General features: G+C 37.3%; 3 protein-coding genes across 6 annotated transcripts in view; all 3 read left to right on the forward strand.

The window, feature by feature from the left end:
* Window positions 1-10,515, forward strand: part of LOC106108853 (broad-complex core protein) — a 36,350-nt gene extending 25,835 nt beyond the window's left edge. For 2 of the 4 annotated variants that reach the window (XM_013290139.1, XM_013290140.1), the window contains exons 3-8: window positions 1,191-1,440; window positions 1,797-1,979; window positions 2,085-2,579; window positions 3,191-3,356; window positions 3,692-3,739; window positions 5,857-9,797. In XM_013290139.1, the coding sequence (XP_013145593.1) occupies window positions 1,255-1,440; window positions 1,797-1,979; window positions 2,085-2,579; window positions 3,191-3,356; window positions 3,692-3,739; window positions 5,857-6,179 (1,401 nt within the window). In that variant the 5' untranslated portion in view covers window positions 1,191-1,254 and the 3' untranslated portion in view covers window positions 6,180-9,797. Of the gene's footprint in view, window positions 1-1,190; window positions 1,441-1,796; window positions 1,980-2,084; window positions 2,580-3,190; window positions 3,357-3,691; window positions 3,740-5,045; window positions 9,798-10,205 lie in introns of those variants that run through there. The other 2 variants (XM_013290143.1, XM_013290142.1) reach the window with 2 other exon arrangements.
* LOC106108738 (zinc finger and BTB domain-containing protein 18-like) lies at window positions 10,424-12,071 on the forward strand (the record flags this gene model as incomplete). Its single annotated transcript, XM_013289999.1, has 2 exons — window positions 10,424-10,526; window positions 11,036-12,071. Coding segments are annotated over 2 exons (444 nt in total), but the record flags the coding sequence as incomplete, so codon positions are not given.
* Window positions 12,072-18,771: 6,700 nt separating this feature from the next.
* LOC106108969 (probable ATP-dependent RNA helicase DDX52) overlaps window positions 18,772-20,094 on the forward strand; it is a 10,909-nt gene continuing 9,586 nt past the window's right edge. Inside the window, exons 1-3 of the mRNA XM_013290341.1 lie at window positions 18,772-18,960; window positions 19,040-19,288; window positions 19,477-19,662. Of these exons, the coding sequence (XP_013145795.1) occupies window positions 18,883-18,960; window positions 19,040-19,288; window positions 19,477-19,662 (513 nt within the window). The 5' untranslated portion in view covers window positions 18,772-18,882. The remainder of the gene's footprint in view (window positions 18,961-19,039; window positions 19,289-19,476; window positions 19,663-20,094) is intronic.

Genomic DNA, 20,094 nt, shown 5'->3' on the forward strand with positions numbered 1-20,094 from the left:
TGACTTAACAACATAGTAGTTAAGTGGTTATCTTATTATGTCGTGGACACTCCTTCGATTCCCAGATTTTCTGACAGAATGCCAATTAAATATTAGTAAAAATCACTTTTATAAAAAAAAGAAAAAACAAATCTTACGTAAATCATGTCAAACGATTACAGAGACCTGCAAAACTCCAAATTAAAATTACCTAAGTTCCAAAGTAGAAACAAAACGTTGAAACAAACCCGGTTAATTTGTTGTGGTTTTGAACCACAGGAGTAATTAAGTCTATTGAAACTTGCTTTTACTTTTCCAAGCCGAATACTTTCTTACTTCATGCTTTTCATCGAGTTTGCGAAACCTTAGAAAAAGGAACAATTTTTCTTATATCTTGTAACTCTATACGAAGTTAATTCAATAAGCTTTTAACTACAAATACAATGCTATTTCAAACTCTTGGAATTTTGTAAATTTGCAATCGTCACAATACACCGACCTCGGAGATTTCTACGGGAAACCCTTAAGAAAACTTTGCCAATGAAACGCGACATTTGTTCATAATACGTTTACTTTGTCAAGTTTCTTTTTAATTATTTTCTATTCAATTCTTTTCAAATGTTTCGTAATTCTCTGTGGTATTGATAATCAAATAATAAAACCAGTTTATAATTGTAAACCCTTTTATTCTTTAAATAGTTATTCTGGCTAATCCAACCCGAGACAAACAGCAATGACTTGCTATTTAAAACTTTTTTTTACCATATTTGACATATTTTACTTTACTTGCGTAAATCTGCGGCCGTATGTCGAGGTCTTAACACCCGCAACTTGTAATTAAATATACATGCAGCTTAATGATAACAATATCTTAGCACTGTTAGTGTTCCTATTTCTTAACAATAAAACAATAAATTATAATAAATAAAACATTACATTAAAAATTAGGTCAGAAAAGATAAAAATATAACATTGTACACTTGTTTACTGCACGAGTTATTGTGCACGCGCCCTAATTACCGCGTAATAACAAACTAGACAGCACCACGATAAAGTGACGGATAGCTTTCTATTTCAGGACATGCATACAACAACTTTAAAAACAAACAGACTTTAATTGATAAGAAAGCTTTATCTGCATATTTAACATAAACAAACCCACACATCGTAAACAATGTGACATCTCGCTAATATGTGACTATTGTCCGCAGATCGCCAGTCCGAACACATGACTCCATAATCCGCACGAAACAAACGATACCGTAATCAGACAAGATGGTGGACACGCAGCACTTCTGTCTGCGCTGGAACAACTACCAGAGCAGCATCACCAGCGCCTTCGAGAACCTCAGGGATGACGAAGATTTCGTCGACGTCACCCTCGCCTGCGACGGCAGAAGCCTCAAAGCTCATAGAGTCGTACTCTCCGCCTGCAGCCCCTACTTCAGGGAGCTTTTAAAGGTAAGGCCCAGAAACAATACAACGAGTCAACTTATAAGAATGTTATATTACGTATCTTTGAATAGTTTAGAGTGTCAATACTTGAAGACAATTTGTGAATAAAATTAAAATTAATATAGAATAGTCTGTTTAGTCTCAGCGTATAAGTAAAAACTTATTTATATCGACAATACCTATCGGACCTGAGCCTGAGCAAACATTTGCGCAGGTGAAAAATATTACGTCACTAATACATAGATAAGAAATAGAACCAAGTACTTAGTTCTCTTTTGCATTATTTTAATAATAACAATTAAATAATCCGGTTCTGTTGAATATTAGGTGGTATTTTAAATATTCGGTACATTGTTCCGCAGTCGACGCCATGCAAGCACCCAGTGATCGTGCTCCAAGACGTGGCCTTCACGGACTTGAACGCGCTCGTCGAGTTCATCTACCACGGCGAGGTGAACGTGCACCAGCGCAGTCTCTCCTCCTTCCTCAAGACCGCTGAGGTACTGCGCGTCTCCGGACTCACACAGACTGACGACTCGCAAGGGGTAAGTAATCATTTAGTGCCATGTTGTACGTAATATAGGCTTACTTAAAAAGACATTATGAAATACAGCATGTAAAACGATTGAAACACCTAATAACTTCCACAGCCGCTCCTCCAGAACTTAACGCGAGCTGCGGCCGCGGCGGCAGCCTCCCCGCGCACGCCGCCGCACCCCGTGCATACTCCGCACACGCCCCACACCCCGCACACCCCCGGCTACACCGACAAGCTGGAGGAGGCTCTGCTATCGCACCCGCCTGCAGCCGCGCAAGCCCTGCTGCGCCGCGCCCCTCCGCCGCCGCGCCGCCTCAGCCGCTCCGCCGACAACTCGCCCGATGTAATCAAGCGCATACGCCACGACAACAACAACGACCAGCCACAGATACACGCCGCCGACTTCTCCACCAAAAACCACTCGATGGTGAACAATACGCGCGCCCACGACCAGGGCAATGGGAACGGCATCTCTAACTCCTCCTCTTCGCCATCCCCGCGTCTCGAGGACGTCAAGCATGAGCCCATTGACATGATTTGCGCCTCCAATGCGGACCTCGACCGCAGCGCAGACGACACGCCGCCGCACTCGCACCATCGGTCCATGGTGAGTCTTGTCACTATAATTACAATAAACTAATTTCTTTAAATACAATATCAAGTTTGATCCCCTACTATGAAAACTATGATAGCCTGGTAGTTCTGAGCAGTCTAGCTTATAACGATGTTATCATAAACTATAAAATATAATTCTGTTTATATTCTCCAAACCGATACGTTTGAAATTCAAGCTGTCAAAACATTATAACCTCGTCCGCCGTCGCTTAATTGACTTGACATTGACATTACTGAGTATTAGAAAGAAGTCTAACGAACTAGATACCTCTACCCGGAACTCGGCGAGTGTCCGGTGACAGCCGCTATTGTTATACCATGGTATGCTAGCCGCAGTGACAGACAGATCGTCTGCATCGTATTAGATCATTACTGCGAGCATATAATCTATTAAAAAAAATCATTATGCTAATTTCTCATATACCAGGTATTTCAAAATAATTCTAAAATCATGGAAAGCCTGCATCTGATTTAATTTTTTTTTTTCAGTAATTAACTCTTTTTTGTTTTTTTTTTAAATGATTTTTTCGATGCCAGGCTTATAGATCATAGAGTAAGTAAAAAGGGTAACATGAGTTTAATGCCTAGATGATTTTGTCTCAGGGCGGGCCGCCGTCGCGCGGCAGCTCTGCGGAGGCAGACGACCGTACTCCGCCGCCGCAGCTGCCACCCTCGCCGTTCATCCCGCCAGCGGACACCAAGCTCTTCGCCCCATCTAACACTTACAACTTCAGCATGGCGGCTCTCACTGAGCATTCATCTTTGGCGGGTAAATTATAATTTTTATCTTAGTGTCGTGGTATGTTGATGTTGTGTTAATGGTGTGGTATTTATTTTGAAAATTAATGAAACTATAGCAACAACTACCTGTTGCCTATGACTTTATGTATTTTTAATTGTCTGTTAAAGAATTAATCTCCTTATCAGTTCCTTTGTTGCTTTCGAGTTAAAAATCATCAACAGCTGACAAATTATTTAGGGTACGATACTCGTAAATATATTCAGCTGTGCCAAAGCAGATCCATTGAATGCCTTCCAATAGAAGTAGGTGGGCATGTGTTGGATGTGTAGCGGGGTATAAAGCGGGTGTGTGTGTGGTTGCAGGTCTGCCGAGCCCGCTGGCGCCCGACGGCATGGCCAGCACCTCGCAAGGTGAGTCGCGGCTTCTCTAGCAGCAAATTTATTTTATGCATTACCTACATATATTGAAACAAACGATATTTTTAATGCACTGTCTGTCGTATGCCACCATCACCGCTTCCTCTCTGCTCTGTCATTATTAGGTTTATATATCATAATAGGTTTATATTTACAAAAAAAAATGTATGAGGCAATATCACGTGACCTATATATATGTACTATATTATCTATGTATATTCATCCTCTTAACCTATATTTATATATGTCTTCATTTTGTGCTCTGTGTTCTGTACTAAATATAAATGTTAGCTTTTGTGTTTTGGTTCCATGTACCACGATCTAGTCGTCATCCGTTTTCATTTGCCAGACCGTTACAGTTTCAGTTTGAAAAATGAGAATCGATCATTGAACCAAAACTCAACGTGGCGTGCATGTTTATTGTATTGTAACTAGTTTATTGTAACCGTACAAGGAAGATATGCCAGCTTGTTTTATAGATGTGTCTTAAAGTATACGCTAGGAGATATCCCTCGATCCCATTTTCCAATTTTAAGTTTCATTTCCTTTTTATTCAATGGATTGGTTTTCATAATACCGTGTCATCTGATTTGAAATTCATTTTTGACGGGAAAAAACAGCAAAAGCACTCGTACCATACAATTGGCTGGAAGTTATCGTGTCGAAAATACTATGTAGAGAAAGAAACAATTGCGAGAAGACGATTCCGAAAGTAGCATGCGAAAAATTCACCGCCAAGCATCGTATAGCATAATAATTGTATTCCGGTAATGAGTTATTTATTTAAAACGCACGACGGATCCCATGAGTCATTCATGTTTCTAAAAACAGTTTCGTATTACCCTTAATCATTATTGTCTTGAGAAATATAACGATCGGGACATCCAAGATTGGACAATGGATTTTTTAGTAATGGTCACCCGGTGTCGAATTATATTAAAAAACAGACATTCAGTCTCATTGAAGAATACTAACGCTTTTGTTCGAGAAACTCGAGCGCCGGCCGGAACCGCCGCCGCGCGTCGCACTGTTATGACAACGGCAGACTTAATTCATCACAAACGCCGCAGAGCTTTGCTAAGCCGTATTTAGGTCGAACTAGGACACAAAAACATGTATGCGTTACTAATATCGCTTGGCATTATTTACGGCGCGGAGGATGGCTATCATCAAACTGTAAAGGGGGGTGGCGGTGCTTACAAATAAAAGTAAACCAATAATCGTGAGGCAGCGATAAAGAGAGTGCATTAAAAGTGCGTTCGGAAGCTTCCACCGGGCTAACTGCTTGTGTTGTGACCAGGTGGCGCCCGCACCCCCCAGGAAGATTACAGATGCGAGCCCTGTAACAAGAGCTTGTCCTCCCTGACGCGGCTCAAACGGCACATTCAGAACGTTCACATGAGGCCCTCGAGGGAGCCCGTCTGTAATATTTGCCGACGGGTATACTCCAGCCTGAATAGTCTGAGAAACCACAAGTCGATCTACCACCGCAAGCAGCAACCGCCCTCCGCCACCGGACAGGGCCCCTTCTACCCCGTCAATTGACGCCCGTCACATCCGTTGCCGATCACGTTGCCATTCGAAGAACTAAAGCTGCCATCCTTTACCACCTAAAACGCCATAGTCTTGCCCTTAGAAAATTGTTAAGTTTACGAAAACAGATTTGTAAAGCGATATGTTCCTAACATTTGTACATAGAATAGTTTTACGTGTACTTTGCATGCGCACCGCCAGACTACCGTATATAATTTGTCCTGAGGTCGTTACTAAAACCCAAGGCAGGCGCGAGCGTACCGCGCGGCCGCCCGGCGCCGGCGCGCTACGCTCACGCCCCTCTCTGGAACCAATTGGAACTATAATCGGTACACGCATAACCACCAACTTAAAATTTTAATTGAGCGCATTAGTCAAATTCGATTGATCACGTTAAATTGCCTCTACAAGCCATGTCGGTTCGCTAAATTGCCACGTATCAGAGTGGCACTAAATCGTGCCAATTGGTTCCGAACGAATGGGACCCGTTGGAGCTTCGCAGTGGTGTTGGTACCCATGGCCCCGACGTGGGGGTCGGTTGACTAATGCGCTAATGTTGGTTGTTATGTGTGGCGCAGTGGGCCCCCTGGGCGCGGGGCACCGCTGCGAGGTGTGCGGCAAGCTGCTCTCCACGCGGCTCACGCTCAAGCGGCACACGGAGCAGCAGCACCTGCAGCCGCTGCACTCGGCGCGCTGCAGCCTCTGCCACAAGGTCTTCCGCACGCTCAACTCCCTCAACAACCATAAGAGCATCTACCACCGCCGCCAGCGCGCGCTGCCCGCCCTGCCCGCCCTGCCCGCGCTGCCTGCGCAGACGCAGCCGCAGAACCTCACCACGCAGGACCCCAAGCTCGCCCACAATATCGACTTCTACAAGTTCAAAGACCACTTCAACGTCTAATCTCAAACCATGCAACTTAAAGCAATATCATTTTTAATTCTTGTCTTCTTTTTAACGTTAGATCATTTTAATATATCTTAGACGATTTATATTTTTAACTATATCGAGGATGTGTTGTAGAAATTGCCTATTGATTCTATTTACAATATATGTTTAATCTTTGAACTGTAGGAGTGGGTGTTGTCCGCTCGGCCGACGCCCGCGCAGGCGGCCAGCGGCGCGGTGACATACGTGACATCACAATTAGCTATATGACATTCCAAGCGACGAAAGGGAGAGTGGAGTTTGACGATTTAATGTTTGAATTTTTTGAGAATTGTTATCAAATGGTGCCACTTGCACGTCCGCGAGGTGCAATACTGCGGTATGTGGGATATTCCTGATTTTTACACTATGTTAATGTGTGACAATAAGGCGAAGAGAAATAATAATATTTTGAGAAAAGAGAAAAATCTTGGTGCTGTAAATTTATATATTAGGCTTAAATTTATAAAAAAAAAGAGAAACAGTGTTCGTTATAAGAAACAAAAGAGGCATATAATTTGTAACATTGTGTTCATTTTCGGCGTTTCGCAAGTTTATTTATTCTGTATTTTACCTTCTTGATCTCACACTTAGATATTTATACGAGATTACTAAAAAAAATCTATTTAAAGTTAATAAAAAATTATATACACAGATATATAATTGGCTAATGAGGCTTTCAAATTTATATTTTATTTAGGTGTTTTCTTTTTGTTCATTGATTAAGACTGAAACAATCGGAAAAAATAGCACCAATAGAAAAGTTTCTTTGTAAATGACCCGCGGGCCATGTCACTCAACACACACAAACACATACAACACAACACACATGCAATACAACCAATACAAGTACCAGTACCGAAGTAGACCGAAAGTAAAAATCCACCGAACAAACACATACCACAGAACAATATAGTAGATTTCGCTTTTTTTTTTCAAAGTCGACGCTATTTCATTTTATGGCTTGTCTTTCTAGTCGACTATATTTTGTCACTTGCTATCTTTTTTTTACTTTTTTGTTATATTTGATGCACAGACGAAGGATTACTTAGCAAAGTGAATCGCAAAGTGCCATTTAAGCAAATGATTTATGGCTATTTTATTATATATGTTTTTATTTTATTTAGTGAAGATGTTTAGTTTCAAACGTAAGTTTTAACGCACTCTTGTGTTCGTTTCTAATATTTTTTTTATTATTTTTTACTCGTTGACATTTCTTTTTACGTTTCTTTATTTAAATTATTTAATCTGTACTCTTTTTGAACGGTTTTTTTTACGTTACAAAGTTGCTATTTCGTTTTTAAAATTGTAAGTAAATGACGCGCTAATGATAAAATAATTACATTGTAGGTAACTATTAAATTGTAATAACTGTCAGTGTTAAATGTTCCTAAATTTGAACAGTGAATAATTTTCCTTTACGACGTCTCGCTTGCCATACATAGTGTTTATTAATACCTTTACTATTGCAAACGAGCATTTATATACTAGTCTAGATTCAGAAAGCTCACGTAATTACATAGATTATAAATAATAATTACTATAATATTTTCCATTCGATGTACATCGCTTTTCTCGTCTGCGCCGTTACATAGTCTTTGTGTTAGGAAACCTGTACAGCTAATACCTTCAGTTTCTGAACGATAGTGCTTGTAGTAAGTCAGTCTCCTATCTCTTCTGGATCTAGACTTTCGCGTTAATGTTAATCCATATGTAGATTTGGTTATATACAATACATTATATATGTTTTCGTTACACAACTATACTCTACAATTATAGTTCAATTAATACATCACTATATCTATGTCGACTCGTATTGTCGGTAACTATTGTTATTTTTCCCTTTTTTCATAGCAATAAGAAATTTTTAATCTAAGTGTAAATGTAAAACATAATTTATTGTAACGATATACAATTTAAGTAATTATTAGTGCCTGCTTTACATAATTATGATTGTGTTTTTATGGAAAAAGACATATTTTGCGTAATCTTCTAAAAAAGTTAGGAGTAGTGTTCAACACTTTGCCTAGAAGGTAACGGATCAATGCTGATATACTTTTAATGAGAGGCTTCCTAAAATAAAATTTAATGCTATTATGTTATAAGGTTTACGTTGTTATTACTAGATGCATAAACGCTTAGCCATTACTCTTTGTTTAGTTATTTGATAAGCTTTATTATTATTCGTTTAAATGATTGGAAAGACTAGTGTTTTGGTGCTAAAACGGAACGTCGTTCGTCTTAGAAAAATTGTTAAGCTAAAATGGTATAAAAAAATTCGTAAAAGGAATCAAAATTTGTTTTTAAATTTTTCGCAACATTCCGTGCTTCGAGAGAATGTTAAGTTTTTTTTGCAACAAATTGCAAATATTGTAAGACGTAGTAATTGTTGTTTTATTTTACGTAATATAGATGATAGTTTTTACTGTTAATTTGGGTTTGGGAATTAAGTTAGTTGACTACTTAGATGTAAGTTTTATCTGAATTCATAGATGTTAGTTCATCTACGTTACTTTACAATTACAGGGATGTGCTGCTGAGAGTGGCAGTACGGTAATTATTTGGCTAATTTCTTTCTAGCTAAAAGATCTTATGATATTAAATTATTTGTTTTTTGTTGATCAAAAATGATTTTGCCAAAAGTAATAAACGCTATAGACTGATTAGACTAAGTCCCGTTTGAATTGTACACTATTAGGCGTATTCTCTAGATTAAAATTGTACAATTATTTACTAAATTAACTAGTGATTTTATATGGAAAAAAAAGTCACCAAGTCGGAAGCGTATTTCGGTATTTTATCAAAATTTCTGTTGTGATTTTTGGATCTTAAAAATTTTATTTATATCGTAGCTGCTAAGTTTAACGGGATCTCAGGGGACCTTTTGGTCCTCGTGGGTTTTAAAGGGCGATAACTACACCGTGTTCTAGGAAGCAGAACACATCCCTGTTGAAACTACATTAGTTAGGATCTTAGCAAGTTTAAGACTGTTTCTGTGACCTGTTTAAGTTTTTTTTTTATCTTTCTAACGTGTCATGTACGCGTTCGGCGCACGTGTGTGTGCCACGCGCAATGTTCGATGTGTTCTTATACTTCTTGTTGGCTATTTTACCTATTTTATAAGGAATCTAAATTAATTTATTGGTTGTTGTATTGAAATTTTATTTTTTTTTCTTCTTAAATTATTATACTATACTATCCTTCGATTTGTTTTTGTTGATAATTGGCACTTATAAATGTAATGCAGTCCATTACAATACTTGTTCTCGATGTGCCTAAATTTATTATATGTTTTTGTCTTCCATTTGTCGCGATTTAACTCATTGGAACTATGAAATGTATGTTTGTAACCATTTCATTTATTAACATTATATATAATCTGTCATCTGTCATCGGCGACCTATAATGGGCTGCACATAAACTATGTTTACATCCTCCTACATATGTATACCTAAATAGTTCTTTCCCCCTTTATAATTTAAAAGTAAATACTTGACGTAACTACTCATAAAATGTAATTGTAATCGTTAAACGGAACTTCATAAATCCTAATATTGATGATAATGGCGTTTTTAATAAAAACAAATATACAATGTCGATAGTTTTATTAAAACATCCCTATTAACAAGATGTCAACTTTTCAGGCAAAGGTAGTTACGAAATGGCGCTTTTTGTAGTATTATGTACTAGTGCACCGTTACCTACTTGTTTTATTCTGGCAGCGCTTCACAATCCCGGTTTTTGAGCCTCGATGTTCCCCGCAACCTCCGCATGTCATTTGTTCTAACACATCACCGCCCACTGTAGCTTCGCCATCATTTATATTTTATTTTTTTATTATTTCGTTATTTAATTTATTATTATTTGAGACACTTTTTGTTTATTTTTTTTTCGTCAATAAGTTCAAAATAATTAGAGACCACTAAAGAATAGTAGGTTCACTTTGTTTGAGCGTCCGGGGAGCACCCCCATATTTGTTTTGTTTTTTCGATTTGTTTGCAGGTAAAAAGTTATTCTCCTGCTCGCTTTGCGGGAAAGTATTATGCTCAAAGGCGTCGCTGAAGCGGCATATCGCGGACAAGCACGCCGAGCGGCAGGAGGAGTACAGGTGCACGATTTGCGAGCGCGTCTATTGCTCGCGCAACTCCCTGATGACGCACATATACACCTACCACAAGTCGAGGCCGGGGGACACGGATCACATACGATTTTTTTAGTGACTACTCGGGCGGAGTTGGTGCGGCGCGCGGCGGCTCTCGGCTAGCAAAGAGAACCTCCAGGCCAACCCGCACCCGAGCGCAGTACATAACACCACCCACCAAGGTTAGACAAGTTTATAGACAGGCTAGGACACGTTCATGAAACAAACATTTACAACTAAGGTCAGATTTAAGGGTCCTTTTATTATTTTCATTTCGGTTTTTTCCTGATTATTTTTTTTAAATATGATTTTTCCTTAATTTAAACCCCAAAGCCGAAGGCCCCTTCCCATCGGGTGTCGCAGTTTGACGTTGTTGTGTTGCTTGGAGCATGCTTCTATCATTTTGTTATCACGTGTTCTGTGTCATTGTGGTTGAAAGACTTTCTTTAAGACTTTGAATATATACAAACTCGTGATTATTGTGTAGTTAGTCAATGTGTACAGTGCATATTATTAGTATTATAATAATTATTAACCTCATACATATTATAAAAGTATATTATTCAGATATGCCTTTGAACTTCGACCTGTCTCTTAACGTATTGCAAGGACTGCCGATTAACACATTTGTACCATCCCGTTGCATTGGGATAGCACAGATGATCAACGGAGGGTCATTTTCAATTTGCAGTCGTGCCGCCCCTCCGCATGCCCCCGCCCACTGCCGGCGGCATCAACGAGCCGCAGGAGTGTCCCTACTGCCGGCGGACCTTCTCTTGTTACTATTCCTTGAAACGACATTTCCAAGACAAGCACGAGCAGTCGGACACGCTGTACGTGTGCGAGTTCTGCCACCGCCGCTACCGCACCAAGAACTCGCTCACCACGCACAAGAGTCTGCAGCACCGCGGCTCCAGCGGCATGCTCAAGCGGCTGCTCAAGACCTCCGCGCTGCACGGCGCCCTCGCGCCCGCGCCGCACCACCTCTTCGACCTGGCCGCTGGCGACCAGCTGCCGCCCGGCCTGCAATGACCGCAGACCATGGCCTGAACCGCGGTCGCTTACGCCACCCACGTCGCCCACGCTGCTCGCGGTGCCCACGCGCCCGTCTTCCGATACCCTCGCCTCGCCGCGCCGCGAGGGTCTCTGAAGCGCGCCACTGGACTCGCACAACAAAGGGATAGCATATATGTGCAATATACGGACAATGCCAAAACTATGCAGGATGATGCCGCATTCTAATGATTAGTTGTGTATTATAAATGTAGTAAAATATTGACGTTAGTTGTAAAATTACAAGAACAGTATTCGCACTCGGCCGCCGCGCCCGCGCCCCGCGCCCCGCGCCCGGCGCGCCGCCGCGCCAGCTGCCGCCGCGGCCGACAGTGCACGGTGCACGCTGCGACCTGCGACAGACGCGATGTGCGGTCTTCGCTCTGCGGACGAGTCTCGAGGTTCGGCCATTTTATAGAGAAAATGTTCAGTGTTCAAAATGACAATGTAAATCAGAGCAATACTAAAGTATTAATATTTCTAGTACTGCCAAATTTATGCCAACTGTATTCTAAATAAAAAAAAATACATTTTTTAAAAACAAAATTTTCTACGAGTGTCTAGTGTCAAATTAGATTCGATAACTGTACAAAAATGAACGTACAAATTTTAAACAGTAATTTTTAAAAGAGAAGATTCAAAAGAAATATTTTTTAAGAAAACTTTTTTCGGATCGCCAAATCTAAATTTAAAAAATACAGATTATTTAGAAGATAATAACCAAAATTTTTAGATAAAAAAGTAATAAAATAAAAAAAAGAGTTGATGAAAAAATTAAAGACTTCTTGGAATCTGAATATGAAAGTACAAAATTGAACGTCTGATCACTATTTGTAATCTATGTGCGTTTTGCTTCTATATTATTTACCTTTGGCATATATTTATGAAGGCAGTTTCTCGCGTTCGGCAAATGCCAAGTAGATACTTACACGTTCATAACACCTTTCCTCCTATAGAGTTGAATCCGTTGTGCCAAAAACAATATTTAGACATTATAACTAGAACAGCATTGCCTTCGTGTACGAAACTGGCTTCGTCAATATAAACTTTTAAGGCATTTAGGATTATCATGATTATATAAGTAGCCGTGCCTTCGTCTTCGCGCCATACATATTGGTCTGAAAGAGTTTCCGAACCGGGAAGGAATGTGCTTACAGTTGGCAAACGATGGGATATCTGTCAAATTTGACATAACGAGGAGGGAATATTTCTGTGGGGTTGCCAGTTCACCGGCACTCCCTAGAATACAGGGTTAGAGCGAGCAGAGAAAGGCAATTCGAGAGAGAAATGTGCGTAGGTCTTCGAAAAGCGGGAATTAATTCGACGATCGTATACGTGTGCATGATTTCAAATCATGAATTTAATAAAGTAATCGTTTCTTCTGTATAAAATTTATGTAGGCATTAGGTATTAATTAATATAATTATATTTAATCTGTATCCATTTTGGGATTTCTCTCTATGAGTGTATAGTGGTTCTTATTTAAATGTCGACCAACGTAGCGGACGTCTCGTTATTGAAAATTTATTAGATTATTATTATTATATTATTCTCAAAATTCTTAGGATCGACCATAAGATGGCTGCAGATTGTATAAAAATATTTTTATTTACTTATAATGGTAGGAAATTGCTTGGGTACCGCATTCGGCATACACATTACGATACATACATATCTCTTCAGGGTGTACACTAACAATAGAAGTAAATGAAGAAAAACGAGGAAAATCGTAAAAACAACATATCACACAAATATAATAACTATAGTAAAGCTTCGCAGGAGGTTAAAGTATTCTTAACATCGTGATATTTCACAAAGCCAAAGAAAAATAAATGGGAATAATATTTTGCCAATATGCATTTATATCTAGTAGAATAAAACATTCTGAACAAAGATACGTCAACATTTAGATTGTATCGTGCCATATGGTTGAAGTATGTCAGAGCCGACGCCACATATCGCATTCACTCAAAGTGAGCCCTCTAGCGCCTCGGTCACCAAACTTCACTGGACCGGATCAAACCAATGCATCTTTTTCAATGCAATCCAGTATAATGAAAAATATTTTCGTTTTTTGCATTTATTTTTCAAAGCTAAGGTAATATAAGTTTTTTTAATTGTAAGATATTTGCAATTTCTTTTTCGGAATGTTATATATTCGTACTTTGTGATATCATTTTACACTTTTAATGTTATTTGGTAGATTTCCAAATAGTTGTAACGGTTAAGATATATTTTCAGTTTATGATCAGCTTACGGACACTTGGGCTTTGAGCTTTCGTAGCAAAAAACGAGGTAAATCCCCGGGATGAAGCGCGCGTACCTCCGTTTTTCGTAATACCTCAATATATTATTTTGTTTTTTGATTTTTTATTACAATGTTGATACTTACCGGCTGATTTAATTCCGATATTTAGATAAAGCTAATGTCGGTCCGGATATAAACATATAGTATCATTTTAGGGAGCTTAGAAGTGAAAAGCAAGCGGGTAGCAAGAATTGTAAATATGTTATAAGTTAGCGGTTAACACATAATTACATCGTGGCATTGTTTGGGAATATACGCCTCGTGATATTATTAACTAAAATAGTAAATAGATAAAATCATTAATGGAAAGGATTTTTATATATTCTAATAATGGATAATTAATAGTGAAACTTAGACTTAGTCTTTCCATAACTTTTTAGTGTTTGCGTTTATTGATTTCGCGGTGCAATTAATTTGTTCGTTCGGCTGTTTGTAAGCTTGTTATTGATGCGTTAATAAAACGATCGGATTGTGTTTCCCACCATTTTGTTTGTTGGAAATTTTACGTTATTCAAAATTTTGATCTCATAATAGTGCTGCGAACTACATCTAAAATCGGGGACAGCCGTTGGTGATTGTTAATTAGGTCTTATATGTTAAGTTTGAATACGTGTCGGCAAAATTATGCAAATCGCAGCAATTTTTTTTTAAATTCAAAAGCACCGCAAACCTCAAATACGGCGAAACAATAATATTTTTATATTTTTGCAATGTATACCAAAATACTGCATTTTTAAATACTAAGTTAATAAGTGAGAGAATTTTTTAAAAATTAAATTATAGCGTTTTCTGTTTAAAACATACTTTCTAACTATAATTTCGCTTTTTTTACGCCCGATTAAGTTGCAGAAGAAATATTTTAAGTAACCGACTGTGTTACTAACTAAGGTAACGCACAAAATAATCAACAACGGGATGCCTTGGTAACAGTACAACTTAAACAATAGCCTACGCTAAGTAAATATTGTAAGATACAGGTAAATCTGACAGGATGGGGAAAAAATACTGTTTCAAAACCGGGCAACCCTGAGCGCAATGTGTCAATGTCATTTCTAACAACAGTGTTGCCTGTTGGGAAAGTTTTTGCAATTAATTTTTAACTTTTGTCTGCAGAATATAACTTGAAGATAAACTGAAAGTAAAAATTTTTATTTACATCAAGTCAGTAAAACATTATAATTTCTATAGGTTTTTGTTGTGCAGTACGCAAAATACTGTTAAACTCCATCATTTAAATCCGATTCGTTGGATACCGACAGAAAAGTAATGGGATATTTGTGTTTTTTTTTTTGTCTTAATACGAGCATACTTTGTAAATAAGAATTATACTGTCATCCTACGTTACTACACACGTTCACAAACTGTTTCACAAATCAAATCTTGCTCTTTTAAATCTAAGTATTACCTCTAATAATATTAAGTATTACCTCCAATTTTAATCGTTTAATTTTTAAAATAAACTTAATGTAGCAAGTAAAGCCGCCTGACCATCGGACCATTGTTGGAAATTATATAATATTTATTTCGATAAATGTAACGTATACGGGGTAGAATAAGTTTTAAGGGATTGAATAATCGATATCTTAGGGTGCGTTCAGATGTGGCGCCTTCACCGAGCGGTAGTAGTTGCGCTCTCGATTCGTCAGATGTGTACGCGCCCTTCTGTTTCTAACAGTGGTCGCGCTGGCCGGCCGGCACTTCAATACCTGGATGAGTCAATATACGTGATCGCTTATATTTATGTAAAAGAATAATTATAGATATTGTCAAACAAAGCTATACCAGATGTTAATAGTTTTTCCCATACACACATTATTTTTGTTAAACCATTTCCATATTTAAAATGCAATAGTATTTACTGTCTGAAATTTTATTCCTGCCTCGATACAGGGAGAAATAAAATTATAGGCAACACCAGATTACAATAGCTAATTATATAAAATAATTTTAAATTACTCGACCGAAGAAGCGTGAGCCGTTTTTAAGAATAAATCGACTGTGATGAAAGATTTCAATTTGTAACTGGAAATATGTTAGATGTTTTTTTCTTTCATATAATACCTTGAGGGCACAAGGATTTGTTTTCAGTAGAACATCTTAGTCTTTTCCTCAAATAAGTGCTTTTCAGTGCTTTAAATGTTTTAGTACTTACAGTTGTATATTATAGTAAAACTATTATTTTCTGAACCAATGCCCATTGTCCAAAAGGTCTTTTAAATGATGTCGTTTTATTCTTAAGTCAATAGCTTTAATATATACAGTATCTTCCAGTCTTATATAAATATTATATATACCAGTTCTAGCAATAGTTTTCAGTCTGCCATAGTACCTCAATAATTATAACATTTATATGTATTTAAATGTAACTTAAGCAGGAGATCGCTACTAGCTCGTTCAACTTATAATAACAATGTTATTTGCAGTATTTTAGTTGTTAAAAGTTATTGTTGTTAACATTACTATAGTTTACTCGAGGTCTTCACAAATCCCTCGAAACTTTAATGCCACAGATAGAGTAAGCATTACTTATTCTCTCTCTCATTTTACTTAATTTCTTTTTTGCAAGAGTTATCCACATTCCCAAGACCTGTTTAATTGTTAACGAATCAACATTCAATTCGTTCAAAAATAATTTAAACACTCCAATACCTTTCCGTTATTTTGCTTGAAAAAATCTGACCTACACATTTCGTGATAATTCATCTAAAAATAATTCCCATACATTCTTAATCCTTATCCTCGTAAGAAAGCATGAGCTTACTCTACATTATAGGAATAAAATGGTTGTTGTTAATGATAGATCGCTAATGTTATAGTAAAGGGCGCATCAACACCGCGCGGCTCTCTTCTACCACACTAACTAGTTACATATAAAATATAGTTCCGTAACTCGAAGTGCACTTACAATCTCTATATAAAAATAAGTATTATTAACTAAGTAACCGCTTCTTCGGTCGAGCTCTCGTTGATAGCCAGTCTTGCAGCAACTAAATAAAAGTATTTACAATTTATTCACTAACGACATATACTTACAGTTATACTAGAAAGTAACTTTTTTATCTACAGATAATGAAAATATACGGTGCGATTACGCTAAGACAGCCGCGAATAGCATTAAGAGCTATTTTTGTAACTTATAAGTATCCAAATGTAATTGCCTCAAATAGTATTCGCTGTAATGTCGACAAAGAACTTTTTTTTCACTTATAAATAATTATGCAATGTTAACTTTTTATATAGAAAAAGCGGCCAGTTTTAGCGTAGTCCCATCGCCAGTTTGTTACGCTTTGGCGACACATTTTATACACAGAAATATTTTTTTATAAAATCAATTTATATGTCAATGTTAATTAAGTGGCAATTCTAATTTTAACTGCACTATATTTTTGCTGACACACTTAGGTATAGGTTTTTGTCTTTTTTTTTCTTAATTTAATGTATGCACGATCTGCGTTTTTATTAGCATCGATTTTCTTTTGTTAATTTTAAGAATTCCTCGTCTCAAGGCGCGCGTACCGTCGGCGCGGCCGGGGACCGATTGCATATTAATTTATTGTATTTTTTATAACGGCCGCCGCGTCCGCCGACCGTACGCAGCCCTGGGCGCTTTATGCCTAAACTAATATTGTGTTACTACTATGTAAAAGTTATAGTTTGCCATCGTTGATCAAAGAGGATGAAATATGTTTTTAAATACATTTAGTTAAAAAGTTTTGTTATACTTTTGAGGTTTGGAAAGTATCAAAGACAAAGGGGTGTACAAAAATGTTTCATAGTATTGTGTATTTGATGGATAAGGTTTAGGTGTGAGGCCGCGTCCCGCGTTTGCGTTCGCGCACACGCACGCGGCCGATGTCGCGTAGAGGTAGGACTCCTTTGAGAATTGTTGTAAGTTGTAACATCTATCTCAATGAGGACACTTACAGTACTATTGTTAATGGGAAGTCGATTTACGAACTGTTGATGGCACTCGACAATTACTGATACTCTACTTTAGATTTTCTCTTAAAAATAATAGAAACTTTTTTGTTGATATATTCGCATGGATCGCAAAATCTTGCCCTCAAATTAAATTTTTCGTTCAATATGACTTAATTAATTTTGAAATAAGCCTATGTGGTAATGTGTTTAAAAGAATGTTATCTCTATACATTATTTGTATCAGTAACTGTCGAGTAATGGCAGTGTCTCTACTTGTTTTGATGTTGTTGATAAATGTGATTAAGGAATCAATTCGGGCTGCGCAGTACATATCAAAAGTCGGATGGACTTAGTACTATAAGTATCTTCGGGTCTGACGTCACGTCGAGGGATATTCGGTAGCAATTGGTTTGGAAGCGCTCCTCTCGGTTACAATGTCTAATCCGCTAATCTCGCGCGGAACACTTGGATGTAATAAAAGTATAAAATTAAATAAACTCGCAGTGATTCCATTGACGCTAGGCATTTTTATTATTACCCTACTCACATCCTCACCTACGTTCATTACTGTAAAAAGGTAATATGATTTAACTATAAATTGTTGCCGAAATAAATGAGTTAAATACGATCATAATATTGTTGTAATGACACCAACAAAGAGAAATTTCACGACTGTAAAGTAAGGATTGAAACTCTGCCATTATTAACAACTGGATGCAGCAAAAACTGAATATTAGTGAAGTCAAAACAAAATTACGCAACAAAAAGGCGAGTTTTGTCCCTCATTACACCTGAATCGTACAATCGTACAAATACAACAATATAAACATAATCGTACTTTGAACAACTCATTAAGTAAGGAATTTTATTGTAAGTATTAAAATACAATTATGATGTGAATACAGAAACCGCTACAAAATATCTGCCATGATTTCAAAGATTGCCAATTTTTTGCCCTCAACCTTTTACCGGAAGTGAAATCACAATATAGGGAATTGACTTTACCGCCATCTACTGTATTTAATAATTTAATAATTTGATTACTTTGAGCAAATTGGCCTTTACTGCTAAAAATTGCAGATTTTAGAATAGATACTGGTCACACTGTTGTTATTTGACACGAATTGTCAATCTGTCAAAGACGACAGCATGACAACAATGACAGCGTCACTGTCAATGTCGCGTGTGTGGTTCGGTAATTCGATGTTTCTAAACAGTAAATAAATACCTATATTTTTATGTGAAGGAGCATAATTATGGATGCATATGATATTTTTAAGAAACTCACGAAAGGCTTGAAATTTAAAAACCGAGTTTTGGGTGTAAAAAATGAAGTAAGTATTTTATAACCTAGGAAAAGTTACCTTGCGTATAGTAGATTACAAAACTTTGTTTAAATTGTTAATATTTTAGGTAAAGAATTCTAAGAAGGACTTAAAAGAAGAAGTAGAGAAGAAACACGAACCTGAAGAAGTAAAAGAAGAAATAGAAATCAAAGAAGAAATAGAGGATGAAGACGAAGTTTTATCATCTCAAAGTGACAATGAATCTGGAAGTGAAAAAGATTTACAAATAGTGGAAGGTGTAAAGTTTGGTGAAAAAAAGAAAAAGGAAAAGAAACACAAGCCAGAGGATTTAAAAAAGAAATTAGAATTAGAGGAGGTACTAAATATCATTGTCTTTTTCATAATAAATAATTTTAAATTTTGTGAACAAAAATAAACAAAATCTTCACTTTTGTCAGTTTGTAAGTGGCATCTATGAAGCAAAGAATTTAGGATTTACTTCAGTATTCTGCCATGTCATTAACATTAAAAAAAATAGTAAATAATGAAATGTTTATTTTCTAGCAAAACCGTTTCCGCAATGAACATGGTATAAAAGCAGTTGGTCGGCATATACCAAGTGCATTAAAGGATTTTGCAGAACTAACAAGCAGATATAATGTGAAGCAAGCACTAGTAGATACAATAACACAGTGTGGATATACGGAGCCCACACCGATACAGAGGCAAGCTCTGCCTTGTATGTTGGAGGTATGGAAACTGTATATGTGATTTGTATTGTAAAAGATCTCTTAAACTTGTTTCAGATCAATGTATAAATAATAATGATATTTTTTAAATAGGGCTTTTTTCATATTTTCTTCAATTTGTTTACTTCTATACTAATAAAATAAAGCATAAACACACACTACTTTGTGGCATAGATTTTCACAATCACAGCATGTTTTTGAATAATTTCTTTCTTTAATAAAAAGCCCTACACTTATGACACACTTTAGACTATATATTTTCACGCCTTTAAAGTTAGGGAGTAAAAAAATTGGAAAAAACCTCCATGTGAGAAAGGGACCATAAACTACAAGCTGCCAACAGTAAGCGTGCGTTCGCACGGGCAGACTTTGTACGCCGCGGTAAAGTTCAAGGTCAGCAGACTTTTTACGCGCACGAGATAGGTGTTCGTAC

The sequence above is a fragment of the Papilio polytes genome, unplaced genomic scaffold (genome assembly GCF_000836215.1).
Source record: "Papilio polytes unplaced genomic scaffold, Ppol_1.0 DF821400.1, whole genome shotgun sequence".
NCBI lineage: Eukaryota > Metazoa > Arthropoda > Insecta > Lepidoptera > Papilionidae > Papilio > Papilio polytes.